The sequence below is a fragment of the Schistocerca serialis genome, chromosome 9 (assembly GCF_023864345.2).
Source record: "Schistocerca serialis cubense isolate TAMUIC-IGC-003099 chromosome 9, iqSchSeri2.2, whole genome shotgun sequence".
Taxonomy (NCBI): Eukaryota; Metazoa; Arthropoda; class Insecta; order Orthoptera; family Acrididae; genus Schistocerca; species Schistocerca serialis.
Genome location: NC_064646.1, coordinates 375,822,324 through 375,841,848, shown reverse-complemented (window position 1 = coordinate 375,841,848; position 19,525 = coordinate 375,822,324). Strand labels below are relative to the sequence as shown.

General features: G+C 41.2%; 1 protein-coding gene across 4 annotated transcripts in view; it reads right to left on the bottom strand.

Moving 5' to 3' along the window:
- Window positions 1-1,557: 1,557 nt before the first annotated feature.
- LOC126418709 (vacuole membrane protein 1) overlaps window positions 1,558-19,525 on the bottom strand; it is a 91,793-nt gene continuing 73,825 nt past the window's right edge. For all 4 annotated transcript variants that reach the window (XM_050085612.1, XM_050085609.1, XM_050085611.1 and 1 more), the window contains one exon: window positions 1,558-5,412. In XM_050085612.1, the coding sequence (XP_049941569.1) occupies window positions 5,266-5,412 (147 nt within the window). In that variant the 3' untranslated portion in view covers window positions 1,558-5,265. The remainder of the gene's footprint in view (window positions 5,413-19,525) is intronic.

The window sequence follows — 19,525 nt, the reverse complement described above, 5'->3', positions numbered from 1 at the left end:
TGTCACTTGATCCAGACTAGCACTTGGTTTGAAAAAATTTGTGACCTGGTATTCTGGTCCTAATTCCTCCTGCAGAAGTTGGCCTACACCTCTGGCATGAGAACTGCCTAACAACAAAACTTTCTTCCTTTTCGATGACTTTCCTACATTCTTTTTCAATTTACTATTGAAAGTTTGTTGTGTCCTGTCTACACCTACCTCTGCTTGAGGCTCATCAGTTTCTAACTGAAGCAATAGGTCAAACTTATTTTTGACATTCACCACATTCTTAGTTCTAGGCCTGTTCCTTCTGCTACCTGTTGCCACTTACCACCTCTCTTTGCCCTTCTCCCTCCTTAACCTGTCCAGATCTTCCCTAGCCTGATCTAGCTCAGCCTGAAGGGCAGCAATTTTCCCCTCCTGTTCCACTATCTTCGTATCTCTGCTGCGAATCCTACATAACTACTGATGAGCCTGATCCAATTTCCCGACACCCACGCCACTGCAGTCCCCTCAGTGAAAAAAAACTACTGCATCCATCACACCAAACCCTGGAACTAACAATTCTACGGCAATTCAGGCACTTCTCAGTCATGGCAAAAATAATACTTTAGCTAGAATACATCAATTAAATTACCGAAAATCAAAAACGAGGTTACAAAAATTAAGCCTATTCACAAATGTATATAAGCAAGTTTCTGATTTAAAATTCCGCTGTTTTTCTGAGATCTGTATAAAAACAATGAAGGTATACGCTATTTATTATATATTTCACTCGATGGAATGAAAAAAAAAGGACAATTAAACGAGATACTTTAACTTTGATTCTCCAAAAACGTTACAAGAATTAGGCCTATAAACAAATGTATATAAGCAAGTTTCTGATATAAAGTTACGCTGTTTTTCTGAAATCTGTATTAAAACAATGAAGTTATATGCTATTTATGGTAGTTTACTTATTTGTTACCGAGAAACTAGTTAAATTACCGTGAAACAAGAAACAAACACGTTTACAAAATTTAAGCCTAAGCGCGACTTCGCGAAGTTACAATCTTTTTGCGTTTTCTAAAAAAATACGCAAAGAGAAGTCAAACCTTTAACGGCAAGACTAAACGATACACTAATACACGTATTTAATTTGTTGTCGGCGTTAAACTAAATTATATTCCTGTCTAAATCACTTAACTTTCTGGAAATGGTTTCTGGCGTCACTTACTCGGCGGCCATCTTGGAAGTGATGCCTTCAAGACGCTTCTGACTGCAGAATGGTCCATGTTTTGCTCTCATCAATTCTTTCTCTGTTTATAATGATATGACAAAAATTAACTGGAAGAACCTGTCAATGTGGTGTGCTCACCTGTAAGTATCATTGTTTCTAATGTGTCAAATTACTGTTAAAATTGTCGGAGACACTATTTTATAAATGCTATGCCACACTTTTTTGGGCCATACAGTACCAGTTTGAAGTGAAAGGAGAGCACAAAATTTACAGAAAGCAATATCTGCTTACACTTATGTTGTGTCCTGCAGCAATCACAAACTTAAAAAACAAATTATACAATAAAACATTGCATTTATTTATCTGTAGCAATGCTACATACCCTCACACATGTACAAAACATTACAAAAACTGTACATATGTTCCACATGAAGTGATGAATTTATGATACATTATCTTTAAGAAACAATACATTTCAATTCCCCTTTGGCATTCCAATTCTAGATGAATGTCTTTTTTTAAAAATTTACCATAAAGTGGTAAAACTTTACAAAAGAGTCAAGCATACATGTAAAGTTGTATGTTTCTATATACATGTATCACTCAGTGTGTGAGATCACTTTTAATAATGTGTAACTTGCTTTTTCCAGGATGTGTCTTATACATGAACTATATATAAGTGCGGTTTGAATATCATGCTTAGATCACATTGGTATAGAAGAACACAAAACAAAAGAAAGGGGGAGTCAAAACACTCCTGGCATCTCTGTATTTCAATGTAAGAACATACAGCAGTGAAAATATACTTTAAATATACAATTCAATACAACTAATTTTTAAAGACTTACGGATAGGATACACTATAGTAAAAGTGGCATGCAACCTAATCCATTACAAAGTGAAAAGTATTTCAGAGACATATCTCAAGAATAATTTCATCACAGGAAATGCCAATTTCAAGTTTTTCCATTGTGTTTTTCCATTTAGGGATTGACTCAGACTATAAAAAAATACAATGAACCATTTCTATTTACGAGAAACAAGTAAAGATTGTGCGTTGCTAGCACTAGGCAGAAAGAGAGAGTTCACAGGGTTTTTTAAATTCTCATTCAGCTATGGCATATTTACAATTAGTAAGGTGTAATCTCCAAAGCCACAACAGTAATATAAAAAAATAAAAATTGATCGGTGCAGACTTTAAGATGACAGATATTTCATTGCTGTATGCCATACGGAAATTTAAATTGCTTCGTAACAGTTACTGGTTATGGCTACAGTGAAAACTGATAGGCGGAAGTATTTTTTATTCCACATACATTGTAGAAAAGAAGCAGGTAACTTTAAGGCTTCCCTGTACAGATTTTACAGAAATCACACAACTCTTTGAAATGAGGAAAATTGGATGCACTTCTGAGAATTCTGGTCAAAGGTTTATAGTATAAAATATTGCACAATTCTTTATCATATATTAAGAAACAGTTTGTCTGAAAGACTTTTTACACTGAAGTGCTCTTAGATCAGCAATTTTTCTTTCAGCCTTGAATTTAAAAATGTTAGTGTAGAAATATGGAACATTATAAAAACTTTGGTCATTGTAAAATGTACATATATGTATATAAAAGCTGCAAGAGGTTCCCTGACATAAAAGGCAAAAAAAATAAAAAAAGAACAGTAATGTGGTTCATTTCAATGTGAAATTTAATGTGCACAAGCCTCAGGTTTCAGTTTAACAATAACTGAAGTGCTTCAAACACAGCATTTGTAACAATACCTAAATAAACATACCATTAACACATATCACAATGGAATGAGGAAAATAAATATTTCTATTAACAAAACAGACATAGGACTCAAACATTCAGTAATGGACAAAGTCACAAAATGATCCTCATACTGAATAAGACAAAATGCAATTACATTTTTCAATGAGGTAGAGGGTAATTCAAAATTAAATTTAAACAGATCTCTTCTACATTTCTCAAATTTTATGCATCCAGGTATCAAATTCTCTGCCCAAGCTTTCACGCTGACTTCCTGTTTTAAATTTTTTAATATTTCAATACACAATGAAAAACGCTTTTCATCTCTTATGATGATTATGAACAAAGAATAATGCAGTGAGAATATTTTTATGAACATCTCTTCAATTACATAAGAACATGATGCACCGTAAAGATATTTCAACTAACTTAATAACTTAAAGACTTCACTGTATTGTTAATTCTTTGAAAAATTTTTCTTGACCTGCAGCATGGAAACGATGTACCATCAGAGTAATAATAATAAAAGGTATGAACACAATATCGCTCTCTGTTAGTTTGTGTCACGCGTATTGTAATGATTAGTGCATAGAATACTTTAACAGTTACAAAACAGAAGTAAGTAAAAGTAAATATAAATAATAATCATGGAAAGACAAAGAAGTGTATTCTTTAAACATACTGGGAACATCTTTGAATTCTGAAGAGCACTTTCTGTCTTAAAATACTACAGAAAGACATAAGAAACAAATGTGGTGAAATCTAACAGAGGTGCAAATTCAGTTGGAACTACAGATCAAACAATATAATACGTCGATTCCACAATTTGTATTTTCTCTGTTTTGTATGTAATATTTATCTTTGGGAGTAGGACTAAGTAACTCATCATAACTTACATTATTTTTCTACACTCATTCCTTGCTTACATTATACCAAAGAACCAAAATAAATTTAATAGCTCCAAAAAATCTCGATTCAAAGCTTATCTCTATCTAGTTTATCAATGTTAATAGCATACTACACAAGAAGGAAAGTGTTATTTACACGAATTTGTGTCACTTAACATTTGCAACCTCCCATTATTATGACATAAATGAGCAGAATATAGTGAATGCAATTACCAATTTCAATAAACAGGCTCAATAAACTGGAATAATAATTGCGCAAAAGGTTACAAGTATGGCAGTATACAGTACAACATTTAAGGAAAACCAGAACATTAAGGAAACAAGTATTACAGCCAATCTGGTAATGTCACCAGCCAAAAATGCAGCATTCAGTTTTTCAAAAAGTCTATAAACCTTTTATTTCAAGCAATCTCTAATTTGTGTAAGAAGTTCCTTAATTTATGTGCTAAAATTTAACATCAAACAGAACTAAAATGAGAAAAATCAAATTGGAATATGTTAAAAAAAAAAAAAAAAAATGAATTATTACCAAGTACAGCCTGGGCAGAAAATTTGATGGCATTCGAAATACGGAATTCATATACAAACACACAAAGAGAGACTGTTTTGAACTTGTATGATCAGTCAAAATTCAGCGACAATTCAATTAGGTAATATAAACAAAATAACATTCCATCATTTCACTTTGAGGGCCATCTTTACTAAATAACAAATGGAGCTTGACACTTCTTGTCCTCAATGTATCTACACAGTTTCTGGTCCTATTAAGAAATATTGTCTCTACAGCTCTTACGAAATCTTACAGCTAAAATTATTCACCCAATAAGAGGAAAGTATTTAAGATACTACAAAACTATAACTTGGCTTTAAGTTACTGTATACCAAGGAAAGAAAGGTATAATAATACTGCAAAAGTGTTTTAAAATTATTATATAATGGAATGTTAAAGGGAAGTACATTTTCTTTAAATTCAATGTAAATGAATATTCTATGGAATAGGTACACAAAGGTTAAATTTGGCTTTTTATTTAAAAACCAAAATGAAAGCCAATACTCTATTACTCTCTTTTTTCATGCAAAGGACCTGTGTTCCGATTTATGCAAGTACACCGTTATATGGGATTTAGTCAAGAAACTGTTGAGTCTGTGTGCAACATGAGGAACTGTATTCTCAGAAAAATAAAACAATCTACTTGGATCTTAACAATGACTAATTATACACATTGAGGAAGCTGAAGTCAAGTTTCATTTGCTACACACACACACACACACACACACACACACACACACACACACACACACACCACTTCCATCAGTATGGCAGCAGATAGGTGAAATGAGATACTGCATATAATACCATACCCCATCAATAAGAAATTGCTATATTGAGTGACCACTGTCAATCAGATGCTTGTTTCCCAAGTTTTCTTCTTTTATGCAGTCGTTTATGATAACTCTGAGCTAATGAGTTTATTATTGAAATGATAAAATACAAAACCATTGCAATAACAAATTTTTCAAATATGGATGCCAGCAAATTACTTTCCTGAAAAAGAAGAATGTCACTTAACAAAACAGTTATTACACATTAAATAATAATTACAAATAATTTTACAGCAACATATGACGAACTTCACTTTTCATAGTTGAAAATAACTGGTGACATTACTATAAAAAGATGTGACAGGAGGCTTTAAATTACAGAATTGAAACAAATGAAGTTTAGAAGAAAAAGTAGTGGTACCGATATAAGTGGAACCAATTTTTATAATGACCATCACACTGAAACTCCCCCCCCCCCCCCCCCCCCATCCTGCTCCCCCCTTTCCCACATCCACATATGCAACAGAGTTGTGTGTAAGCAAGTGGGCAGGTGTGGGACGTGTTCTGCACATTTTTGAGTTGTCACTACTGTGTGCTCTGTTCCTGACCAATAACACCAGCCTTAGCGTACTGCAGCAACTGGAAACAGCAGGTTGGGGTCACATTCACTCTTACAGAAAAATACAATGCACATTCCGTATTTAACATTACAGTCAGAGGTGGCATGATGACACTATTGGCTGGAGCATAACATGGCACACTGCTCTTGCTACTATGCTACAAGACACCACCCACATTCTTATGTGCATTTCCTTTTACACTTGAAACTTTTTGAATTATTGTGATGCAAATGGTGTTCTCATTTGGAGAACATTTTTTTCCCCTCATGGAGAGACTGCCCCATCGCTCTCACCCACAGATGGTCAGATTGTAGGTTCCAGAGGGACAACGAGCACATACATTACTCCAGAACCTCAACAGCTTTTCACCTATTTGTTTTACATGGTCCACATCTGCAGTGTAGGTCACTTTCCTGGATGTAAAACACTGCAATCACTGGTTCATAAGAACTTCTGTCTACATCAAATCCACCAATGGCTGGCAATACCTCCACGTGACTGTTGTGTCACATTCAATATCAAAACTTATCTACCACTACGGCGTAGTGATCTGGGAATATCGCATGACAATCTCAGTCCTCCCAGTATTCTGTAAGTCTCACTGATGCTTTTGCAGGTCAAAAGTACTCTCCCCAACCTGACCAGGAAGAGCTTTACTGTGTGAAATTTAAAACTTGCCCAGTGTACAGATTGTTCCATAAAATTTTGGGAAAACTGCCAAGTGTCTGCAACTTGCTGCCGTGACATTTCAGAGCAGAGTCTTCTGGCCCTCTTCAGGTGAATACTGACAAAAATGCATTGAGCTCATGCAGTTAAGGCCTCGCTGGCATGCATTTATGTTCTAAGTATATGTGCTGCACTGCGTACCTTTCATGGTGAGAGATTGCCACATCAATATCAAATCTAATATCTTCATACAATAAAATTGCAGAACACCAACTACGAAGAGCATGATGTTTTTTTTTTATGACAGGATTCCATGTAGAATTTAACTGGAAGCCACTGTCTCGATTGATAAGGGGCTCAAGCAATTGAATTTCTAATGGTTCATTTATGATGGAGCTCCAAAAGTTTCACAAAGGGCCACAATTTTTGGTTCATTGTATTTCACCAAATGACCAGTGGACAAGCAATGTTCAGTACTTCTTGGCTTCCAGAAGGCAAGTATGCTGCTGATCTACAATGTGATCCTGCACAGTGCACGTAGCTTGCCCTGCATAAGCCGTACAAGATTTGCACATTCACATGAAATCCTGTAAACACCTGCCTTGCGCAACTCTAAATCATCTTTAAATTTTAGGTCTTTATAGTATTCCGTCTATTTTCACCAAAAAATTTTCAGTATATGGTAGATAAAAAGTAGTTTTGAAGGCCTCATCCTCTTGCTCTGTCGTTCATATGTCTGCAACACTTTCTGTACTTGCCAAGACAAATATCTGTTGTTCAGGAGCACCGTCTGCATATGTTCCTACTCCTTTTGCAAATTATCTGTATCCAAGATGGTACACAGTAGGTGGATTAAGGTCTTTAGAATGGCCATCATTTGTACCAGATGGTGGCAACCATTAGCCTGTAAGTACAGGTCTGTATAAATGGGTTTTTTAAACACCAATTGCCAAGTACGCCATTGCTCTTATGTTAAACCAAGATGTCAAAAAATGGCAAGCAACCATCTTTTTGAATCCCGGTAGTAAAGTTTATTTTTTCTTGTATGGAGTTCAGATGTTGAAGGAACTCTGAAACCGTACAAACCGTAAGGCCACACTATAAAATTGTTGTCAATATGTCACAAAGTTGCTGTTGGTTTTAAAATACCTGAGGCGAGAACTTGCCCCTCAAAATCTTCCTTAAAAAGATGGGCCGTCAAGGAAGACAAACGACTCCCCATGGTGACACTGTCAGGTTGTTAAAAAAACTCACTGTTAAACACAGAGTACATCTCATGGAGTGGTTGTGTTCAAACAACACTGTAATGTCAGCCCCAAACATGCTGTCGATGAGTCCACCAAAGGCACATTAGTAAAACACAAAACAACAAAGCTGACTAATCAGTTATTGATTCCCAGCTTAAGTGACTGAAGTCTGCTAACAAAAATCACTACACTTTCTTGTATGGTACAGACACTTGCCTACAGTAAAGGTAACGTCAGTAAAGGCATCAAATACTTTAAGAAAATCATATGTGGCTGCTGCAATATTGCTCACTACAGGGTGTAAAGGCACACCTTCTTTGTGGATCTTGTGCTGTCCGTACTGTCCAAGTGAAACTAAAGTATTTGATCTCAGTCCTTAATGACCTACTTTGGTACAGAAATGTTAGATATAAATCTGTTGTATTTTACAACGGTCTTGGAACACCATAGAACACTGATTTTATTAACACAGACCTCCAGTGGTATGGACTTTAATAGTACTGTACCCATGTCTGCTGTAAAGTTACGGAAGCTGGCCTCTCCGTAGGCAACATGCTGCTCTTTGGTGGTGCAGCTCTCATCAACATGTGGCAAGACTCCCAACATATTTTCTCTGCTGCGTCTGTTACAACACAGCGCACAGCCTCTTCGATGGAACTGACAAAAGTCCACTAGTTGTGGTGAAACAAAAGTAGGAGTAAAATTGAGACCTCCTGCCAATATGCACACAATCACATCATCCATAGATTTCCCTACCAATCAATGCACAGCATTCTAAGGTATGGCCATGTCAAACTAGATCAATTATTTGTGGAACATGTTACTTAACATAATGTTTTTGTCAATGGCTGCTTCACTATCCGAGTCATCTGGATTCTGCCCCTAAACACACACAATTTCGCAGGTGGAGACTCTTCTTATGATATATACCTCATAACTGCAATCCAATGGTCTTAATGTCCTACACTTCCTCATTGCCATTCTTTCTAACCTGTCTACTTTTTTAATTATCTGCTTCAACCGAACTCACTCGTATCTTCCTTTTTCTACACCTTACTTCAGACAGTTCACCTTCCCACTGTATTTTATTTCCAGAGTGCTGTCTAATATACCATTACACCACCACTAAGCCTCGTAGTGTGAGTGCCAGTTATCGTCACCATGCTCCCAAGTGGTATGATCCTTTGAAACCCACTCCCCCTTGCTGTACCTCCCTTTCCCAATCCCATGTTCCTTATATGTTTATTTCACCTACACCAACCACTATGGTTACTTGCCCCACTAAGGTAACAATCATGCAGACAACAATATGTCTGGTAGAAGTGAAGACATGAGTGTTTGCAGCTTTTTTATTACCCTTTGTTGATTACAAGTATCTTACTTAAATGTACCAAAATGCTGTGGTAAAATGGAATATGAAACCAGATTGATTGAGGTGGGTTATGAGACTAAACAACGAAGTCATTAGTGACAAAATGCAAGAGTTACTTGCACAAGACAAAGGCGCCGGCTAAAAGTGGGTGCTAAAAGTGAGGAAGCTAAAAACACACACAGTACAAAGGCATAAAAGGGTAGACCAAATCTAAAAACTGGAAAAACAGAGGGATAAAAGAACAGTCTTTGCAAAGGGTAGTGGCCATGGGTCCCAACCCCAAAAACACGAAGAGAGGCCCCAACCACAACACTCCTGCTCCTGCTCCAGGAATAAAACAAAACCTTATAACAGAAAATAAAGACCACTTCCATGAAGGAAACTGATAACCAGTTCAACCATGAATTATCTGCCAATATTAAAGACAAGGAATCTGGAAGGCTATACGTATATGAAGGGCCAAAAGAGGGGGACATTCCACCAATATATGGGATACTGTCAGTGTGGCCCCACAACCACACTGTGGGAGTGGTTCATTACACAAGAGAAAACAATGAGTCAGCCTAGTATAACCAATGCATAGGCGGCATATGACAGTGAACTCCTTCCACGGGAAGCGTAAGGAAGAGGGCCAAACTGCACTAGTTTCCTTGGAGGATGTGTGGAGTTTATTACTGAGACAATAGTGCACCGTAAGTCATTCCACTTTTGGGCAAAGAGAGATCTCACATGTAACCACATATCTGCACTGGGAATATTGAAAGGGAAGGGGTTAAGCATCTGTCTCTCTAGCCAAACAGTCAGCCAGTTCATTACCTGGGATTCCACATGACTTGGGACCAGAGAAAGACAACAGAGCAGGTGGGACGGTCAAGGGCAAAGAGAAGGTCATAGACAGCAGAGACCAAAGAGTGATGAGAATAGCATCAGTTTATAGCCTGCAGGCTACTCGCTGAGTTGGCACATATTAAAACACTGTGGAGGGCGGCCTGAGTGTTGGGAAAAAAAACAGGGTCCAGCTAATGGCTAGCATCTCTGCTATGAACACACTACATGATCACAGCAGTAAATTGTGTTCCAGTAGGAGACGTAAAAGCGTATTCCGTCTTGTCTATCATTTTAGAACCGTCAGTGTAGAAGATATTAGCATCCTGGAACTCTTCAAGGATGGAATGTACAAGACACCACAATATCGTAGTGGCAACAGACCATAGGACCCTGGAACAGGTCGGTCCTAATCCACGGTCGAGGCACCATCTAAGGGAGGGAAGAAATACATGGGGCACTTCCCAGCAAGCGGGTATGGAGATCCGGACAGAGGGAATTGGAACATGTTCAAATTGGCAATCACACCCAAGGGTGGGTGTCAGGTGGATACATCCCTTGTTTGCAAAGAGAGAAGGGTACACAGGATGGTCAGGGAATTGTCTGATGCAATTGGATAAGAAAACAAGAGTTGAATTCGTCATATTTATAGAGGGGGAATCCCCGATTCTGTGAGGAGACTTGACGTGACTAGTGCAACAGGCACTGATAGCTAGATGCACCTCGTAATTATGAACAGGGTCAAGTAGTTTCAGATTGGTTGGAGCCATTGAGCCATAAACCTGACAACCATGATCTAGTCTGGACAAAACCAGAGTGCGGTAAATATGGCGAAGAGTAGCACACACTGGACTCCAAGATGCATGGGCCACGAGGCAGACAGCATAAAGTTTCTGCAAGCAGGTAGTCTTCAGGTGGGAAAATGGGGCAGCCACATCAGCTTCCTATCAAAAAGGAGGCCCGAGAAACAGGACAGTACTACATCACCTAGGTGCTGGTTGCCTAAATAAGTTCTGGATCAGGTGTACTATGGATCTGGCAAAAATGAATAACCCGCGTTTTGGAGGGAGAAAACTGGAAGCCATGGGAAAGGGCCAGGAGGCCAGTCAGATGGCACTTTGGAGCTGGCATTCAGCAGATGCTACCAAGTGGGAGCTGCATCAGATGCAAAAATCATATAACGCTGGGGAAACCAGAGGGCCAACAGACGGTTCAAGCTCATTGATGGCAATAAGGGAGAGTGTGATACTTAACACAGAACCCTGTGGGGTACTGTTTTCCTAGACCCAAGGGGTGCTGAGCGAAATGCCAACTCTAACTCAGAAGAGCCAGTGAGACAAAAGCTCACAGATAAAAAACAGAAGGGGGCCACTAAAGCCCTAGTCATGGAGGGTAACTAAAACATGATGATGCCAAGCCATGTCATATGGCTTATGTAGGTCAAAGACAGCAAGATGATGGCAGTTATTAACAGCCTGTTGGATTGTTGTTTACAATCTGAATAAATTGTCTGTAGTAGATCGTCCTTCTTGGAAGGAACACCGATATGGGAACAAAAGGCCCTGAAATTCGAGTACCCAACATAATCTCAAGCTAACCATCCTCTAAAGCAGTTTACAAAGTACATTAATCAGGCTAAATGGGCAGTAGCTGTTGAGAGATGCTGGGTTCTTCCTAGGCTTAAGGAAAGGGATAACTATACCATTTGCCACTGCGAAGGGGAAGGCACCTGTGAGCCAAATGCAGCTGAAGACACTGAATAGAGATTGCCTTTAGATGACGTCAAAGTGTTGGATCATCGATGGATGGGATCTGGACCTGGGGCCATGTCATGTGAAGAGGTAAGAGCCTGTAAGAATTCCCATACTGTGAAGAGCTCATTATAGGGTTCAGCTTGGTATGGGTTGAAACGGGAGGGGGGGATCTATTCATCTCAGTGTTTCTACCAGAGAAAGGTAGCAGGATAGGAAGAGGACGCCGATACTGTTGCAATCTGTGTCATGAGGTGTTCTGCAATGACCAATGGCATCAGTACACAGAGCACCTTGGATGACAAGACACTGGACAGTTGATTGTTGCTGGTGGCTCACAAGGCTATGGAGCTCGGACCAAACCTGCGATGAAGAGGCATTCATCCATAGAGAGGAAACATAGCACTCCCAGCATTCCTTTTCACTCTGCTTAATAAGGTAGCGAGGCTCAGCACAGAGATGCTTAAAAGTTAGCAGGTTAGTCTGGGAATGGTGTCACTTAAATCACTGCACCACCCGTCGGCGGTCCTGGACAATGAATGCTACGTTCTTGGTCCACCATGGTACCAGTCAACAATGAGGGGGTACTGCAAATAGGGACAGTAGTGCCAGCAGCATAAAGAGTAGTGGCAGACACACCCTGCTCAACCACATCAATGCAATTCGAGAGAGAAGTGTCGAACTGCACAACAGATGCATATAAAGGCCAATTGGCTCTGCAGGAAGCCAAACATGGGGACTGTCTGCCTGGCGGGAGCAGGTGAACAATTGAAGCACCGGGAAGCGGTCACTGTCACGAAGATCATCTTGGGGTGACCAATGTAGAGAAGCCACAAGAGCAGGGGAGGAGACTGTGAGATCAATAGCAGAAAAGTTGCCATGAGCGGTACTGGAGTGGGTATGCGAACCGCCATTGAGGATACACAAAGCAAAGTCTGTAAGAAGTTGGTTAAATATTTATAGAGGGGGAATCCCCAATTCTGCGAGGAGACTGTTGACAGGACTACCGTATTTACTCGAATCTAAGCCGCACTCGAATCTAAGCTGCACCTGAAAAATGAGACTCGAAATCCAGGAAAAAAAAGTTTTCCCGAATCTAAGCCGCACCAGAACTTTGAGATTCGAAATTCAAGGGGAGAGAAAAGTTAGTAGGCCGCACCTCCAAATCGAAACAAAGTTGGTCCATTGTAATATGAGACACAATTTAGGTCGAATGAATGACGATACAGCTACAGTAGTTTGGTTCGAGTCGTAAGCTTAGAAGTTAAGCTTTACCAGGTAGCCATTACTATGTGTCAGGTGCTCCGTCCGTATTTATACGGGTATCCTTCCTTTTTCACGTGCTTCGTCTGGTTTGAATTGATTGCTTATTTTTCTTTGACCTGATAAGTGCCATTCTCTTTGTTATAGGTGTTTACGTCACTCTAAGCTGAAGATGCATTACTGTACTGTGTCACGCATTGTTTGTCGCATTCTGATAATGAGTGTTTACGGCCTGTCGCCGCTCGCAGCACAGCTTGCTTCTGTGCGTGCTACCGCCACTTACTACTAAAAAATAGCGAAACAATGGCAAGAGACTGCTATTTGTTCTTACTTACACTGCTGCTTTCTTTGATAATGATCAACAAGAACCAAATAATAGACTGCGTATGATAGAAGATGTTCTGAACGAGAGTTTAGCGAAAAATTTTCTCCGTTTGAAAATCTTTGCAGATGCCTCTTTAGTACATTACATTCTGCACAGGAATTAGAGTCATCTTAGATTTAAAAATCTAGTCAATTGCCGTGCTTCATTTCTGACTGTATCACTATTACGCATAAGAATAATATGAATATAAACATGACATGATATGTATATTCTTCCGCATTTGAAGAATACATGGCAAAATGTTTACATTCATATTATTCTTATGGTGAAGAGAATACTGCATGTGATTCACAATTCATATAAGTTCCTATTAGCAACCATCTCTTCTCACATGTAGAAAAAATTCAGAACGTAGGGATGTTTGTCAATATGGCCAACTTTAACAGCCTTGCCGTTCGGATTTTCATAGTACATTGAAACGCGGTAACATTCGAAGATGAAACAATACGGGATTTGTATTTACTTCGATGGATAATGTATGAAAATGCAGTGGTCGAAACTTGGGGCGCAGGAAAAAAAGCTCGTCTTCCACCTTTTTTTTTTAATTTATTTACTGACGCAGAGGTTTTGGCGCCAGTATTTATCTTTGTGCCTGCAAAGCATGCCTGTGTAGCACTACATATATTTGACGGCAGAAGTGGCGGCACCTTCCAACATTTTTCAGAACTTCCACTTACTTTGCACTTGATTCTAAACCGCAGGCGGTTTTTTGGATTACAAAAACCGGAAAAAAAGTGCGGCTTAGATTCGAGTAAATACGGTAGTGCAACATGCACTGACAGCCAGATGCACCACGTAATTATGAACAGGGTCACAAGTAGTTTCAGAGTGGAAGGAACCATTGAGCCATAAATCTGACAACCATAATCTAGTCTGGACAAAACCAGAATGCAGTAAATATGGAGAAGAGTAGTACAGTCTGGACTCCAAGATGCATGGACCACGAGGCAGAGAGCATTAAGTTTCTGCAAGCAGGTGGTCTTCAGGTGGTAAGTTGGGGCAGCCACATCAGCTTCCTATCAAAAAGGAGGCCCGAGAAACAGGGCAGTACTACATCATCTAGGTGCTGGTTGCCTAAATAAAGTTCTGGATCAAGTGTGCTATGGGTCGATGGCAAAAATGCATAACCCGCGTTTTGGAGGAAGAAAACTGGAAGCCATGGGAAAGGGCCAGGAGGCCAGTCAGATGGCACTATGGAGCTGGCACTCAGTACATGCTACCAAGTGGGAGCTGCATAAGATGCAAAAATCATATAACGCTGGGGAAACCAGAGGCCCAACAGATGGTACAAGCTCATTGATGGCAATAAGGGAGAGTGTGATACTTAACACAGAACTCTGTGGGGTACCCATCGAAGTGGCACTCCCCACAGGGGATGGTATGCATTAAAGTCCCCATGGAGGAGATACGGGAGTGGGAGTTGCTGTATTAAGGCAGGCAGTTCAATGTAAGGAAGTGGCACACCTGGGAGGGAGGTAGACATTGCAAATGGTGATTGGTAGGGTTGTCTGCACTCGTACCGCTATTACTTCTAGATTGGTATGAAGGGAGATCCAGTAACTAATTATATCGGTGCAGACCCCTCCAGATGCAATCTTGGGGCCAAACTACAGAGTTATCAGTCCATTTTTCCTGACGCAAGCAAGGCTCAGGGTACAAAAACACCAAAAGAACATTTGAGAAAATAAAAGAGGGAAAAGGAATGGGGAACCACACCTAAAAAGAAAACGAATGGAACAAACAAAAAACAGGGAAAACATACACCACAAGGAAAAGTAGAAGAGGTTATTAAAACCATAGAGCATATGGTCTAGGCTGGCTGATCACAATAATAAAAGAGGATGAGCCAGCCACCCTACAACACATTAAAATTTCCACCATAAAAAGACAAGGCAAGATGAACACATGTAGGGAAAAGATGATCACCAAGACAAACAAATGCAAAGAAAGTGCAACAGAGTTAAAATGGAGGGACGGTGGCGGACTCCGAGAGAAGGCTAATGCCCACCCTTAGATGATATGATAACCCCCTCCCCCCTTTCCCGCTCAAGAATAAAATGTGAAACAAAATCTGCTGTTGAGGCATTGTTGCCCAGCACCCGAAGGTAGGGAGCTGGGAAGGTTAAAAGGCTGTCGCAGAGGGGCTAAAAGTGGGCAGTCCAGCAAGATGTGGATGACAGTCATATGTGAGCCACAGTGATTCTGAAGTGGGTCCTCACAACTGATGAGGTAGCCATGTGTTAGCCACATATGGCCAATGCGGAGCCGGCAGAGAACCAGAGAATCCCTGTGAGAGGCCCGCATGGAGGACTTCCACACATTCGTAGTCTCCTTAATGGCACACAGTTTGTTGTGCATACTGAGATTATGCCATTCCGTCACCCAAAGCTGAAAAACCTTGTGGCATAATAATGATTGCAGGCCAGTTACAGGGATGCCAATCTCCAGAAGTGGTTTCCTTGGCCAGCCTATTGGCACATTCATTTCCTGGGATTCCGACGTGGCCTGGGGTCCAAACAAACATCACGGAGCGACTGGTCTGTTCCAGGGCATAGATGGACTCCTGAATGGTCACTAGCAAAGGATGGAGGGGGGTAGCATTAGTTGATAAATTGTAGGCTACTCAAGGAGACAGTACACAGAAGTGTATTGCTCCCTCCTACGCATATATCGCGAAGAGACCATGAGGATAAAATCAGAGAGATTAGAGCCCACACAGAGGCATACCGACAATCTTTCTTTCCACGAACAATACGAGATTGGAATAGAAGGGAGAACCAATAGAGGTACTCAAAGTACCCTCTGCCACACACCATCAGGTGGCTTGCGGAGTACGGATGTAGATGTAGATGATGAAACGACTCCCCAGGGCATGAATGGATGTGATCAAGACCACAAGATATAGCCACCAGCACTGCAGCCATTGGGCAAGGAGTGCTGTTCAATATGTCCTCTGCATACAGAGAAGGTGAGATGGACAGCCTGACAGCTGCTGCTAGACCGTTAATGGGCACTAAAAATACACTCAATACAGAACCCTGCGGGACCCCATTCTCCTGGATATGGGGGAAACTAGGGGAGGCACCAACTTGGACTCAGAAACTACAGAGCTATAGGAAATTTTGGATAAAAATCGGAGACCCCACTCACATAATGTGGCAAGGATATGATGTCACCATGTCGTGTCGTAAGCTTTTCGTAAATCACAAAAGATGGCAACCACGTGTTGGTGTCTGGAAAAGGCTGTTTAGATGGCAGACTCAAGGGAAACCAGATTATCAGTGATAGAGCGACCCTGGCATGGAGCCAGTAGGCCATGTGACACCAGGACCCAACACAACCACTGACTTACCATATGTTCTAACAGTTTACAATGAACGTTGGTAAGGCTGATGGGTCGACAGCTATCCACATCAAGTGGGTATTTGCTGGGTTTGAACACTGGAATGATGGTGCTCTCTTGCCATTGCACCAGATCCGGCTGAAGATGATGAGGAGATGTCGCTTGTAGTCGGACGAGAGATGTTTGATCATCTGACTGTGGATCCGATCTGGCCCAGGAGCTGTGTTGGAGAAATATGCAAGGACACTAGGAGCTCCCACGCTGTAAATGGAGCATTATAGGGTTCACTGTGATGTTCAGTGAACGAGAGAGCTTTCCTTTCCATCTGACGTTTGAGGGTGCCAAATGCTGGGGGATAATTCTCTGACACAGAGGCTCGAGCATAGTGCTCAGCAAAATGCTTGGTAATTGCATTTGCGTTGGTAGATAACACGCCTTTGATATTAATGCCAGTGACACCTGCTGGGGTCTGGCACCTACAAACACGTCTGATCTTTGTCCAAACTTGAGAAGGTGACATATGGTACCCAATGGTCAACACATACCTCTCCCAACACGCCTCTTTCCATCTTTTTATATGCTGGTAAATGCAGGCATCAAGCCCTTTAAAAGCTATTAGGAGTTCTAGAGGAGGGTGCAGCTTATGTCTTTGTAGAGCTCACCGACACTCTTTAGTGGCCTTGGCGATTTCCGGCGACCACCAAAGTACTGACTTTCGCTAGGGGCGCCCTAAAGAACAAGGTATCGTGTTTTCCGCCACAGAAACCATCGTTCTAGTGACCACTCAACTACCGTGAGCCGTGGTAAAATTTGCTGTTTTGAAGAGCGCACCGCAGCGCATAGTGTAAAGCAGCCGCCTTCCGTTTCTGGTGGTGGCGCCGCTGTGGCAATTGCAGCATGGTGTATCCCTCTGGTGGGAAAGGGGAAAAGATGCCTGTTCACGTGCATTTAAGGGGCGCTATTAGCTCGGTAGCAGTCAGTCTAAGTGAGTCTGGGGTTGGTCTGTCAGTCTCGGCAAGATGGTCAGTTGGTCAGCCGGGTCAGCGTGGGGCAGTCAGTGTGTCTGTCATCCGGAGTGCTAGTATGTGTTAGGCCACCAGTCTGCTCGAGTTTGATCAGGCAATGGACACTGGCGGTTGGATTGTTCGGTAGGTCAGTCTCTTCCTTGGGCAGGGATGTCGGGTAGCCTGAGGGCATGTTGGGTCCAACCAAGTGATAGCTTAGTCAATGTCGATCTGCCATCTGGAGTGCCAGGATGTCTGTCGTTCAGATCGACCTTTAAGGTTGGTTGGATCAATCGGTTGGTGGGTCGCGCACTGAGACACAAGATGCCTTGTCCCGCTTGAGCGTTGGTGCATGCGAGGTCGCCACGTGGCAGCCAGTGGGCCACGCCGTGTAGTGAGTAGTGGCTTCGTGGCCGACACGGGAGCAACAGGAGTCAACCCACGACATTGGTCTGGTCGGCGTGAGCTGTGACGCCGTGAGACGGGAGATTGGCGCAGCTTCCTGTGTCCATTGAAGTGGCTGGCAGCGGACGGTTCGGGAGAGCGTTTGGGGGTGCTGCGCTAGGTCTTTGCCAGACATCGCCACTTATTAGGAGTTAAGTTATTGCTAATATGTTGTTTCATTTACTTGTTAAATTCTACTTGTGTTCTGGGTCAGTCTCTCGTCCCCAACTTGCTTGTCTGTCTCTAGTTCACATTTGTTAGGCAGTTAGTGTCTGTCTGTCGGTCTGCATACATTAATAGCTGCCTCTGTCATGTTTGTTGGGTTGGGTGTTAACGAATTTATTCCTTGAAGTGTAATGGCCGAATTCCTGAAATATGTTTTTATCTTGCCTATCGTCTTGAGAGGCGGTATATGTGTAATGTAGAACATGTTTGTATATTTTTTGTGAGACTGCATTTCACGGGTTTTTACTTAAATGGCCATTTTAGTGTATAAAGTTGCCACCCTTCCACCAAAAGAGTTTTTTTTTTTAAAAATCAAGTTGCACCTTCGGTGGCAAGTTAATTTTTCTAATGTTAGTGTTTTGTACCACTTACATCCCTCCTACGCAGTGCATAGTTTATGTGCTTGTGTGAGTTGTTAATATTTTTAGTTTAAAGTAATCTGGTGTGTTGCAGATTTGCAAAAGTGTAGTCTTTCAAATGTTGTTGCGAGCAGTCGTGACTACGGTCGTGTTGAAAGGGAGCGGCAAGCTTCTCAGCCCGGAGGCTCATACTGTCAATATTGTTCTTTCTGCCTCTAAATAAAATTGTAACTTGATGTTTCAAGGGGGCTTTTCTGCTTGTAAGTTTTTAATCTCTTTTGAAAAGGCTTTTATGAATAAAATTCCCATTTGTTAAAGGTGATTTCATTTTCATCAGTTACTCCCTGGCAACTACTTCCATGCTCACCTAGTGTGATTAAATGTGTTAATGTTCTTGATGAATTGCAAGTAAATAAAGTAAATTCTTCAAGAAAAGAAGTTGAAAGTAAAATCACGGTTCATACCACATCGATGGTACCATATAGGGGGAGATTCAAAGGTGACAGCAGAGGTGAAAGCTTCCCAGTCTGCCTCATTTAAAGCCCACCTTGGTAGATGTCTGGGGGAATGGTGCTTGGGGAGTGACAGGAAGATGGGAAAGTGGTCACTACCACATAAGTCATCATGGGCTCTCCAGTGGACAGATGGGAGAAGTCCTGGGCTGCAGAGTGAAAATCAATGGCCGAATAAGTGCCATGAGCCACAATGAAATGTGTGGGGGCCCCAGTATTTAAGAGGCAGAGGTCGAGTTGAGACAGGAAAATTTCGACATCTCTACCTCGGCCAGTAAGCACAGTGTCACTCCACAATGGGTTATGGGTGTTAAAATCTC